The sequence below is a fragment of the Protomyctophum parallelum genome (genome assembly GCF_964188405.1).
Source record: "Protomyctophum parallelum genome assembly, chromosome: 19".
NCBI classification, from domain to species: Eukaryota; Metazoa; Chordata; class Actinopteri; order Myctophiformes; family Myctophidae; genus Protomyctophum; species Protomyctophum parallelum.
The window spans coordinates 18,865,109-18,878,918 of NC_139717.1; the positions used below are offsets into that span (position 1 = coordinate 18,865,109).

Consider the following 13,810-nt stretch of genomic DNA (forward strand, 5'->3'; position numbering starts at 1 on the left):
TTTTTGGCTTTGTGCGTAGCTCCCCAGGGAGGGCTGACGGCGAGCCAACCTCCCCCTCCCTGCGACAAGAAGACTCCGCCTCCTCCTCAGGCTGGCTCCGCCCCCGGTGGCGCCACTGAGCCCCAGCTGAGCCCCATCTACGAGACGTCGCGGGAGGGCTGGAGCAGCTCCGCCTCCTCCTCTGGCCCCGCCTCCTCGCTGTCGTCATCGACGATCGCGCCTGCCGCCACCCGAATGGAGGAGGGCACTGACCACGTCCTCTCTGCCGGTAAACTGTCACACTAAAGGCCACGCCCACTCTACCATTTGCTGCTTTCTTTCGTTTTAGCGATTTTAGCTATTTTTGACAGGGGGGCGGGGGCATTCGAACATGGGGCTAAATATGCATTTCTTTACAACATTTTATGGTTTTTTTTTTTTTATTATTTACTATAATCCTACTAGACCCCAGGAAATTACACCTGGCTTACATCTGATCTTTTGTGGCCAGATGGGGTCTAGTAGGACTATAGTAAACTAGAATTGCACTCTGTCGAGGGCCTACGTAATTTCCGGACTATAAGCCGCACCTGAATATAAGCCGCACCAGCCAAATTTAGGGAAAATCCCGTATACAAGCCGCACCGTTGTATAAGCCGCAGGGTTCAAATCAAGGGTAAAAATAGCCTGGGTAAACCCACTCCCCCTGCTGGACAACATTTCATTCTGCCAGGAGGGGTGAGTCTGGCATAATCGCCTGTGTGGCTGTTTAGCTGTGGGGCGGGAGAGTAGCGTTGACGGACAACCCCTTCAGCCAATCAGCGTATATCAAAACAAGAGGCGTCATCTAAACGCGTTCCGTTCCTACTTCCTCATTCCCATGTTTGTTGTTGTGAATGAGTCGAGGAGTTCACACGTCATCAACTGCTCAAATCGTTCCTGATTGGCCAACGTGCGCTGTCAATCACAGAGCCCTGAGCTTGGTCGCGGATTGGCTCGTACAAAAGCTGATACAATCTTAAGGACTTTGTATTACAATTTAAATTTAGCCAGACTCAATCCTCCTGGCAGAATGAAATGTTGTCCAGCAGGGGGAGTGGGTTTACCCAGGCTAGGGTAAAAAGCCGCGGCTTATAGTCCGGAAATTACGGTACTTGCTTGTTGCACCCAAGTACATTCATGAATCCACTTGCTGACCGGCTGTTAGTATTGGGTAATCTTTTTTATAGGGGTTTCTTGTATCCCTACCATTAACAACCTATGGCTGGCAAAAATGTCAAATTTTCCTTTTGCTTTCAGTAGCATGTGACATGTCAAACTAGGGGTTTTTCATGATTCTGAATCCATTCCAAGCATTAATTTTGCACAAAATGCACTCCTTGGGCTAAAAGCAGCCATAGCCACTTGCCCAACATGTGCTGACCTCAACACATTTGTCATGATGTCAATGGCCGTTTTTAGCCCAAGGAGTGCATTTTGTGCAAAACTAATGCTCGGAATGGATTCAGATTCATGAAAACCCCCTAGTTTGACATGTCACATGCTACTTAAAGGAAAGTTTGACATTTTTTCCTGCCATAGGATGTTAATGGTAGGGTCACAAGAGACCCCTAAATAAATTGCCCAATACGTTCAGCCAGTCAGCAAGTGTATTCATGAATGTATGTATATAGACAATATTTTAGGCTAATAAAAAAGACTATATACCAAATTTCCCACCCGTACACCTCGGCTGCCGGATCTTTTTTTTTTTAAATTTAAATTGGGGGGGGCAGCGGACTGACCTCATGCCTCCTTCTATGCATGAGGTGTCCAAGCTGCTTCTTTTCACCTGACAGAGGGGAATTTCCCCGGCCGGACGTAGCGCGTGGAATGGACACGTTATTCCGACCAGTTCCTTTCCCCTCCATCAGGCGTCCCGGCTGGCCAGGGGGAGGTAGTTTTAGAGACCAGGATTATGGCATGTTTTTGTGAGGGTAACTACTCTAGGGGTCACGGGGAGAACATGCAAACTCCACACAGAAAGGCCCTATCGCCAACCCCCGCCTCGGGTATGGGCACTGATGACCCGGAGGAGGGAACACGCCACCAGTACCCACAGCGTCCCCAGCGGGAATCGAACCCAGGACCTTCTAGCTGTGAGGCGACAGCACTACCAACTGTGCCACCGTGACCCCTGGCTGCCGGATCTTTTATAAGAAAGGTTTCGAAAACTGTACTGTTAAGGACCACTTCACCACTTTTCAACCTATCTTCATATAATCACTAATAATCATGAAAAAATGGCGCAATTATTTTCTACTCGGTCTGTGTCTGCCCACAGCCCCACGAGTGTCAGGGCTGATGTCAAGCCTACCTAGTTGTGACGTCATCCCCTCCTTATATAAGACATCTTGCCAGAACCGTTCTGTCGGATTATAAACTTCAATCAAGTCTGTATGAGAATCTAAACCTAAGCCTTACAACTTAAGCCTTCAACCCTTACAGTAGGTCGGATTATACTGTAAGGGTTGAGAATGTTCTTGGTCACAAGAGTGGAAAGTGTTGACCAGATGGAACTCCTTTGTAGAGTGAGGTCTTGGCGATATCTTTAAAGATGGACAAGTTAAGAAAAGCTTAAGTTGTAAGGCTTAGGTTTAGATTCTCATACAGACTTGATTGAAGTTTATAATCCGACTGAGAACGGTTCTGGCAAGATGCCTTATATAAGGAGGGGATGACATCACAACTAGGTAGGCGTGACATCAGCCCTGACACTCGTGGGGCTGTGGGCAGTTCAGAAACCGTCCTCCAGTGACATCATCAATGGGGAATACAAGCTAATAGAAACAGCAGGCTTTCTATTCCTGAAAAGTTTTGTAAAAAACCTTGTTTAAAAAATGCCTAATGATGAACTGCCCACAGCCCTCCTATGAGATACAGACTGAGTAGGAAAAAAGCGTGCCATTTTATCATGATGACGAACAAGCGCAAACCTCCACCCTGCAACATGGCTCTGAAGAACCTGTGCGAGACGTTCCGGGCGAAGAGGCTTCGGGGAACGGAGTCGGACATGGAAACGGACGAGTTTGTTCCGAGTCCTCAGGACAAAATGGTACTTTGGGAAATGGACGCAACCGAGGAATCTGACTCCTCCTCCTCCTTTTCCTCCTCCACCACCTCAATCTCCTCATCCTCTACTGAGATCTACTCCCTCATCTTCCTCCTCTTCGTCCTCTGAGGATTTGGTGTGCCATATAGGCACGGGCGCATATGTGCCTACGGTTTCTGCCACACCAGGCACCGGTGAGGGTGTTTGCTGGCATAAGTATGGAGAGGAGAGTATGGAATTGTCTTCGCCTCTGTGTAAACTTGTGACCGACTGGGAAGGGGGTCTTGAGAGATAAGGTGAGGTTATTGCTTGTCTGTGTCAGTCCGTAGTTCACATATTTCGAGAACCGTTCGCGTCCGGCGTCGGAGAACCCGACTGATACAGACCTATAATACAGGGAGATCCGGTTGACTCAGAACTTCATAATGTGGGCATGACACGGATACAGGAATCTGCAACGGGGTTCTCAAACTCAAACGTTATTTATATATTTTTATACATAAAGCACATTACAATGACCAAAGGTCCACCAAAGTGCTGTACTGTCTGTACATGTTAAAACAAATCACACTCGTGTGAAGTGAGGGGTGCTCTCATCATCATACATACATCTTCACATTCCAGACAATCATGGTTGACGTCTGCACTTTTCGGTATTCACTTTTTGTTTTCGCATTCCGTGCTCAGCCACTCAAATCATCGCTATGGGGTACACACAAACACACACTGGGCATAGGAGGGGCTAGCGCCTTTCATAGGAGGGGCTAGCGCCTCAAAAACAAAAGGAAAAACAAGAAAAGAAAAAAACTAAACAAACTGCATAACAAATAATGCATTACAAAGGGAAATTGACTAATTGGGAGCCAATGACCTACACATTTGTTAAACGCTTTGATGTCCAGAGTGCTTTTTTCCACGGTTTGACACTAGATGGTGCTCTTGGCTCTTTAGCTTGTTTTCACGCGCACTTTACAGCTAGCTCGGCTGGAGAGCATCTCCCTCCCTGGTCGCCATTATGGGATTTTGTTGCAATGTTGCATAACAATGGATTGGTTTGGCACGGCCGTTTGAGTCGCTTTTTTCTCATTTTTGAGGGGCGCTATGTCAAGCTTTGAGGGTTTGTGTAAACACAAACATTGTGACACAAACATTGAAAGCCATTGACCATGAATGGAGTGTTTTTGAATGCTTAGTGTTCAGCTTATAGTGTTTGTGTAAACACAAACATTAGAGACTAAGGTGAGGACGCAAATTGTCTTTGGCCAGAATGAGATGATGTATGATGATAAGAGCGCCCCTCACTTCACATGGGTGACATTTTGTTCTTTTTTTTTGTCATTCATAAATTCCTAAAATGTTGACGTCCTCACAACATGGGTGCAGTACTTAGTTCAGACTAGTTATTGGTCCGACAGACGACAACCTACCTCAAACCCTAACCTAACCATAACCGCAAGCACGGGGGCAGCGCATCATGTCGGAAATTACTTGCGGATCCCAGCGTGGATACCTCATTGGCCGCTGCAGTTCATCGGAGCGGCATGTATGACAGGGAAGGCGAACGTCGAGTGACTCCTGGCCAACCACAGCTTGTCCTTTCCGGGACTTATCAATTCAATTCAAACTAGAAATGCACTCTGTGGCAGTGATGTAACTAGGGTGCGTTTTGCGTCCAAAAACGCACTTTATAGTTTTGGGACGCATTACACCATCAACCTCGGCGTCCACGGGATGCACTACTGTACTCTGACCAGCGCGGCCCACAGCAGTTCATTTTACCGTTTTTCCTCTGCACAATTTTCCAGTCATTACGGTAACCTTCCCCAAACGTCTCGCTCAGACTTGTATTGTCTGTATTGTAGTTGTGTTGCCATTTGCCATGGTTTGATTATTTTGCCTCCTGCCTCCTCCTCCGCTCCATGCACGCATGCACGCACTGACAGCCCTCACTCACTGACACTCGGCCGGCGCGGTGATTCAGGATTATTATCACACAGAGCCTGTGTGTTAAGTCCAACGTGACTCGTCTTCATGGATATAAACTCACGAAACAACGTTACACCACGCAACAGCATAGACTGCAGGACTCCTCCACCATTTACCACGCTATCGTCTGCTACGTTAGTTGACAGAGTAAATTGTCCGTATTAGCCGTGGCCAATATTGCTAGCCAAATGCTAGTAGCCAAGCACCAGAGCGCGCTCACTCTACACCACGCGTCGCTCGCTTAATAATCATTAATTTCTGTATCAATGCGGACATAACGTGGTAAATGTTGACACACAATTGTACAAAATGCTTTTTACACTTGTCACTTGACTTATCTCCAGAGTCCTCAGTCCTGCAACCCCACCATGCCATAGGCTATGCCAGTCTAGCCTTAACATCTACATTTATATGTTATTCAATATATTACTTTAGCACAAAATATAGGCTTTTCTAAACCAAGCCCTCATTCAAAAGTTATGTAAGTGAGTAAAAATAAATGTTATTTATAAAGCACCTTTCAAAACAAAGTTAGAAGGTGCTGAGCAATTTGCACAGTATAAACAATAGAAGAAAATTTAAAACAAGGAACATATCACAGTTGTGACAATATCAGAACAAAAACAAACAAGGCAGAACAGAAACATAGGGCTATACAAATGAATGTAGGCTGTCTGTCATTGTATTTTCTGTGAATTAACTCACAGTTTAATCCAGTGATCCTCAGCCATTTTAATTTCAAGGACCCCCAAATTAAATGTATATGAATTAGCCTATGGGTGACAGGGTCCTATAGGATTTTCATCTCTGCACTGGGACCCCATGTTACAGACATGTTTACAATATTTTACAACAGTAGCTACTTATATTTTGTTATTTAAAGCTGTGATTATGTATTTAAGAAGCACTATTCTGAACCAATGTTCACCTTTAAATTTAAAAAAATGTAATCATCCTTAACCTTTAATCGATGGCCTTCATGCCCTGGCACTTGGCCTTGTAAGCCCTCAAAAAGCTGACCACACTAAAGACCCACTGGCTCCCCCCCACCCCGCAAACCCCCACACGGAGTTGCACCACTGATTCTTTTTGGGACTCATAAGATTTTTTTGGGACTCATTTGAATGACCACCTGTGCATCCCGGGACCCATTACATTGAAAACCTATTTACATCACTGCTGTGGAGGTGCCAACTACTGGCAATTACAACTGCAGTTCAACCTTGAACCTTAGCTACGTCACCATCAACGGCCAATAAGGGACCACCATTTTTACCCCGACATGCATACATACCTCACCCAACGTATAGTTACGTCTTCAGCCGATCCCTGATTGGCCGACAGACCCCGCCGACATACGCAGCCGATTACAATACGTGTGCGCTCTGCTTGTGCAAGTAACGAGCTTTTTTGGCATGAGAAAACAAATGTTTACGTTGCCCCTATAGAGTGTCGCAGTCCCGCCCCCTTTCAGACCGACGAGTGGCCCAGGAAATGATTCTCCATTCATTTTCTCCATAGGCTTTTCAAAAAGTATTTATATAAAGACGGTTACGCCGCGGACAAAGCCAACTCGGATCGTGACAAGTCATGACAACAAACACAATATTTTGTGCCGATCAAATAATTTGAAAGAAGAAAATAAAGGCAGGATACAACACAATTTGTTTGGTTTTTCTTCTTACTAATTATTTGATCGGCCCAAAACATTGTAATTATGGTCATGATTTGTCACGATCCGAGTTGGCTTTGTCCGCGGCGTAACCGTCTTTAAATAAATACTTTTTGAAAAGCCTATGGAGAAAATTAATGGAGAATCATTTCCTGGGCCACTCGTCGTTCTGCGACGCAGGAGGCCTCTACCGTTCGAGGTCTATGCACACAAGTATAGTAATACAAATGTGTGTGTGTGTGTGTGTGTGTGTGTGTGTGTGTGTGTGTGTGTGTGTGTGTGTGTGTCTCTCTCTCTAGCTGTTGACCCCTGCAGTGTGGACGCGAGGAAGCGCATACTGGACCAAAGTGACATCACTTCCTCCCCACACTTCCATTCTGAGAACGCTGCCATGCCTAAAATACAAAATGGTCAACTATCCCTAGGTAATGTAGTATTATTACTATTGCTATTACAACTATCCCATGTGTTATTAACCCATTAACCCACATTTGTAGAATGGTTCCCAGGTCTAGATGGGTTAATAATATTATAGTGGGATCGCTAAGACGATCACACTAATGTCATCACACTAATGTTAATCCTTTGATTAGAACCTTAAACTTTTAGAACCTTTAAACCCCTTTTAACACTTTTGTCTTTTTAATATTAATAAATCGTTTGTAATGTAAAAGGTGAGGTTCTCTGTTGTACGAAGCAAAATTAGGGATGCTCCCATCAGGGTTTTTTTTTTTGGGATAGTAAGAATCTTGTGCGTAAGAGGCACATTTGAATATTTTCCAAAATTATCATTGTCAAAACCCACGTCAATTCTCCCAAAAAAGGGGGGAATGTTTAGGCCTGTATAAATTATATTATACTATGCTATATATCTAGTATATCTGATTGACATTTATACCACTTGAATGGTGTAAAAGATCGGTTTCTCCAGATAAGGTAAATCGCAGACCGTAGTGAATATCGGCCAATTTCCAGTTATTTTAAGTTTAGAGCATTTGAGGTGGTCAAAACTAGTTCAGAAGCATCTTCCATAAAAGCAAACAAAGCCTCAATCTGTGATCTCGTCGCCTCGTTGGCACTGTGTAGAACGAGCAGGAACGATATTATCACTAAAACGTCCTCATTTCACATACCCTTTTAAATCGTGTTAATTGTTTGTGAAAACTGCACTAGTGCGATGGGGCTCCTTGCACACCGTTTGACAAATCGCAAAAGTAGTATTTCGATGCTCTTGCTGTTGCTAGCGCACAGTAGTAGCTAGATACTATTTGTAAGTAGCTTCTACAACTAGGAAATATCAAGTATCAATACTAGTGCTGGTAGTGTTCATTCTAAATGTGTGGTGTTCTGTTTCTCTCAAGGAGAGCTTCAGCACAGCTTCTACATCTCTGTGAAGCTGTGGGATTCTGGCAGCGCCACCGTCTACCTAGCATGCACCGACAACCGGGGCATGTCTGGCAATTTACTCCTAAAGGTAAGAACTACCATGAGACCTTGTGCTTTTAAAGGTATAAAGCTACCATGAGACCTTGTGATTTTTAATAATAATATCTGGGACTTATATAGCGCTTTTCATGACACTCAAAGACGCTTTACATGTGTTGGGGGGGGGGGGGTAGTATTTCAAAGTGTCCATGATGCCATGAGGGCTCTGGGCTCACTCACTTCCTGGACTACTATGTTGTCTCTGTAAGACAGCCCTCCCCCCTATCCACAAGGACGAGCAGTGCACCATAGCATTATGGGAATTGTATTCCAGGAAGGAAGTGAGCCCAGTGGTGTTTAAGGTAAACCACATGCAACTCATTGAGTTGCAAGGAGTTGCATGGTGTGGTTGACCTTAAAAAAAACGTTTTGTCCCGACCTGACCCTTTTGGTCCCCAAACAACCACCATGTTCTTCAGCAGTGCAGTCTTTGGCTCCGCAGGAACCTCCTAACCACCTGTCTGTCTGTCTGTCTCCGTCCGTCTTGCAGGTAGACAGTTGCAGCGTGCCATGGGATTTCTACATGGTCAGCCGCCTGAGAGACAGACAGTCCGGCGACCCCCAGGCCCCGCCCCTCCCCGACGTCGGCTGTTTCCTCTTCCGGGACGGCTGTGTCACCGTGTACAAGCTCCCCCCGCGACACACACTGGAGCACGTGAGTTCCACTTGACGGCGGAGGGGCGGTGGAACCAAAACAAAGCATCGTTGGGAGAGAAAAAAAGAACCACCTTACCGGAATACGATTTTCTTTTTTTTTTATCAGACAGACCGTTCAAATTACACAGGATAGAGAAGTCACTGACACATTTTATAATTATTTTCTTTTCATACGTTTTTTTTTCTTTCCAAAACATGCGGAAGATCTACAAGCTTAGTGTGACCTCTGAAAACCTGTAACCTTTGCCCCTCCTGTGCAGGAGAGCATGTCCCAGGAGGATGAGCACTGTGTTCCTCAGCGGGTGGCCTGTGTGCTCAAACTGACCAGAAGTCTGCATGCCTCCCATCTGCTGCAAGGACGGCCACTCTCGCACATGCACTTCTGTGTCGACAGGTAATAAAACACTGTGTGTGTGTGTGTGTGTGTGTGTGTGTGTGGTTTTAGTTTCTACATTGTTATATACTGAGTAATCATTTCTATAGTTTTTAGTTAGTTTATGTTTTGTGATCTCAAATGTACAGAATGTTATTTAGGTAGGGGCTGGCCTTTAATTGTTTGGTTTTAGTCATCATAGCTTAGTTTTCTAAAGTGGAACAAAGGTAGTCAACGGCCATTTTTCATCATAGTTTTTCCCGTCTAAATACTGAAGCTACTGCATGTGATGATGAATGTGATGTGTGCACTGCAGCGCGACACAGGCCGTAGACTGCTTACTTCCTGTTGATCTGGCCTCCTCGTTGGACCTCCTGAGCCAGCAGGAAGTGACATCGGCACGGCAAGTGCGGTACGCACTGCCCTACATCACCCAGGGTCTGATACGACCATCTGACTCACCTTACCAGGTATGCATGCGCACATAACATGACATGATACCTCGTCATTCAAACTCTAGACGAGCCCCGCACCCCAAAATTATTAGTGGAGCTATTATTATTATTATTATTATTATTATGGAGTTATTAGCCTGGAAGTCCACACGTCCAAAACTCTTCTCCCTTCTGGCTCCAAAACTATGGAATGCACTTCCCATCACAGTCAGAACTGCAGCCTAACTCCCAATCTTCCGCCGTAGTCTGAAAACCCACCTCTTCAGACTCCACCATGGCCCGTAGCACTTGCCCTATAGCCTAGTCCCTTAGATAGCACTTTATGTTGACTTAAATCGTATTTTAGACAGACTTATAGCTTGTTACGTAGACGGCACTATAATTGCATTTTATGCAGTCAAAGCACTTTATGGTACATATGTATGTATATTGTATAATATATAATATAGTATAGTATGTATAGTTGACATAGATACTCCACTGTTACGTTCTTAGTTTATACATGATTCATGATAACTACTTTTTTATATATGTGATGTATGCCATGCTTTTGTTTTTGCTTAATGTAAGTGACGCTGGATCAAGAGCGTTTGCTAAATGCCTAAATTGTAAGTTCTCAACTGAAACCTGAAAACCTGAACATGCCCTGCCCTACCTGGGCCCTCATCAAAACCTGTACATTCAAGACACTGGCCCCGCTGCCACCTTTTGATCTCCATATATGTAGTCAGTGGTGATGCGCGGGCTAGCCCGTTGCCCCGCAGGTTGTTGATTATTATTTTTGCGGGGCAGGTTAGTGCACCACCGCGCATCACCACTAGTAGTCAGGGAATATAGGGGGTATGCACGTGACATCATCATTAAACCCGGAAGTTATGCAGGAACGCCCACTGAGTGGCAAAAAACTACAGTTATTTTTTTGCCACTACTGTTGGAGCAGCCATAAATTACACAGGTTCATCTCGATGTTTTGGGCATCTTTGTAATGTTAGTGTTAGTAAAAAGCAGGTAAATGAGTAACGTTTGAAGCAGACTAACATCAGTCACTTTTCCATTCTCTGTAGTAGAAGCTTGGTGCGGGGAAACCGCAGATGTGTCGTCTCCGCCTACAGGAAATACATAGGCTGCGACCATGAGACCCGTTACGCCGGAATCGGTCCATAGGAGGCCCCTCAAAAGAGTCTAGACTCTAGAGACCATGCAAATGCCTTAACTGTGTGTGTGTGTGTGTGTGTGTGTGTGTGTGTGTGTGTGTGTGTGTGTGTGTGTGTGTGTGTGTGTGTGTGTGTGTGTGTGTGTGTGTGTGTGTGTGTGTGTGTGTGTGTGTGTGTGTGTGTGTGTGTGTGTGAGAGTGTGTGTGTTCGTTCAGGTGGATCTGGTCATAGTGGCTGAGACTGTCAACACCATGCTGACCAGAAAGCACCAGATGGATCTGATCCAGGACCAGCGTGGATGGACCGTGGACGGACTGGATCCATACGACCACAGGTACCGACCACTGGTCCCAGAACAGCCCCAAAGCTAGAACCATACGACCCCAGGTACCGACCACTGGTCCCAGAACAGCCCCAAAGCTAGAACCATACGACCCCAGGTACCGACCACTGGTCCCAGAACAGCCCCATGCAAGCTAGACACCATAGAGTGTCGCAGTCCGGTGGGCCCTTTCAGAACGACGAAGAGAAGATAATTTCCCATTCATTTCTCCATAGACGTTTCAGATAGTAGCAAAGATCGTGGCTTTTGTCTAACCTATAATGTTTTCAGATACATATTTTAGCATGATGATTAAGTTTAAAAGGAGTGATACACTGTCTGGGTGTCATCTTGAATGGGATTAAAAACGGAGTAGTTCTGTAATCAGAAGCAGCTGTGTTTGGAGGACGACGCAGCAATGGTTATAAAACAGGTGAATGAAATCAAGATACATTTTTATTCATGCGAGACTCGACACATCATCACACATCACGTTTTCATTAAGGCTTTCGACTTTTGATATAAAAATACACAAATGTAAATTGTTTTGGCATCCATTGTTTGGTATGCCCATATGATGGTCTAAAAGTGTGAAAAACATATTTTTTATTTCACTAGGTCTTTAAGCCTCGGACAAAGCCAACTCGGCCCCTGACAAATCGTGACAATAAACAAAAAATGTTGGCCCCAACTAATAATTAGAAGAAAAAAGGCTTTTTATTAGTTTATTTTCTTTCGCTCTATTAGGGATGCAACCATGATTTTGTGTAACCACCCCATGAAGCCTTGAGTTCATGGAAACTATTGTAGTAGTAGTAGTTCTTGTGATATTTGGTCATCTAAAACTAGGCTAAAATAAATACAATTGCTGGCTAAATTAACACAGGTTTTTTTTTCATCTTTTAGGAGCGGGATGTGGGACGAGATGTTTCAAAAGCTTCTGAACCCTGAAGGACAGAAGTCATCGGTCACCGTCCTGTCAGAGATACTGGACCTGATAGCTTCTACTGGGATAGAAATATAGAAAACAGTTTCAGCATGCAACATTTTTTAAACTATGCTCCTATTAGTCATTGCTATAGTGTTAATTTTATTCACTGTTCTCTTTAACGCAAATAAAAACTGTATGTGACATAAAATCGTGACGCATTTTGGCATTGTTTATTCAGGTTGCTCCTGGAACTTTAAAAGCAGGAATTGTGTGGAGAGAGAAGATGAGTGGACATGGCTAAAATTACACTCTGTAGGCTAACTAGTGTAGAGACCGGATGTCGGGCCTTCAGCCCTGTTTTGGTGGTGCTCCTTTGTTTTCATTCCTAATAATAGAGCAACGAAGTCCTGACGTCACTTGCTCATCCCCTGGTTCACAGAAGTGTTTCCTCTATGGAGAATAACATGGCCTGTTATCTTAAAATCGTCTCGTATAAGAATTGTGGTCCAAAAATAAACAAGCGGTCTTGCCGGTATTGTTGGGGAGGTGTCTCTGTGTCGTATAAGTCAGTCACTCATATTTCATGCAGTGTTTCTAAATATAACTCATTTGGCAGCAGTAAGTAACGGTGTTTTCTCTCAGTCAGTTGATCGTTCATATCCATCAATCCCCCTATGGGTATTACAATGCAAATAAAAAGTACATGAACCCGTGGACTTGGCGCCCTCTACCGATATTGACGTCAGCCTTCGGTGCTAGTCTATAACAAACTTTATTAACCCATTTTGAGCGGGAACCCCTTTTGTTGTTATACTTTAGCTATTGAAAAATAGCAGATCTATAAGCTCATAGCGCGGCACTCGGTGCTGCGCTATGAACTTGTAGGTCTGCTATTTTTGAGAAATATTCAAATCTTTGAATATATATTATTACAGAGTGAACATTTTAACTCTAATCTTTGCTTCTGTGGGGGAGGTCCCTGGAACAACATATTTTCAGAAGGGGGGCGGAGGCATATGATTTTTGGGGTCCTTGACATGAAATATTGAGCACCACAGATACAGAAACAAGGTTTTTCAGAAAACATTTCGACGTTACGCCTAGAATCACCTTTCATGACATGGACTGCAGCTCAAAGTGCTTTAAAGAGCAATGGGCCTACAGAGGAAAAAAGCCATTGCATAATAGCAATAGCAAGCTAGCAAAAAGGTAGTGAACCAGGTGAAACGTTGAGGACATAATGGATAAAAAAATCAACCTAAAAGCAAGAGTGAAGAAATGGGTCTTGACAGAAGCTAAGGTGTAATGCAGGGGTCGGCAACCCAAGATGTTGAATGAGCCATTTTCGACCAAAAACATTAATTCAAAATCTATCTGGAGCCGCACATTTTTTTAAGCCTTAAAATGCTTATATAATGAAGACAACAGGGCTGCAAGTGGATATTAGCCTATCTATTAAAATAAAGTGCGCTATGGTTTAACTTTCATTACATTATTATGCCATGTTTTGTTGCGGCCCGTCACCGTTTATATACCTGCACAACAGCGCAGTTTGTTCGATATCAATCGCATCACACGACTCATCACAGGCAACCGAGAATGCTGGGGCTGAATTGATATCATTGATTTGTTGACTGGTGATGTTGTTTGCCATTTTTATGGCTCTGTCTTTGACTGTCTTTGCGGAGAGAGGCATGTCTTTAAT

General features: G+C 44.3%; 1 protein-coding gene across 1 annotated transcript in view; it reads left to right on the forward strand.

Annotated features, from left to right (window-relative positions):
- bub1ba (BUB1 mitotic checkpoint serine/threonine kinase Ba) overlaps nt 1–12,212 on the forward strand; it is an 18,843-nt gene extending 6,631 nt beyond the window's left edge. Inside the window, exons 5-12 of the mRNA XM_083789932.1 lie at nt 20–268; nt 7,028–7,153; nt 8,090–8,202; nt 8,704–8,868; nt 9,131–9,264; nt 9,560–9,713; nt 11,068–11,186; nt 12,081–12,212. Of these exons, the coding sequence (XP_083646058.1) occupies nt 20–268; nt 7,028–7,153; nt 8,090–8,202; nt 8,704–8,868; nt 9,131–9,264; nt 9,560–9,713; nt 11,068–11,186; nt 12,081–12,198 (1,178 nt within the window). The 3' untranslated portion in view covers nt 12,199–12,212. The remainder of the gene's footprint in view (nt 1–19; nt 269–7,027; nt 7,154–8,089; nt 8,203–8,703; nt 8,869–9,130; nt 9,265–9,559; nt 9,714–11,067; nt 11,187–12,080) is intronic.
- The last annotated feature ends 1,598 nt before the right edge of the window (nt 12,213–13,810 follow it).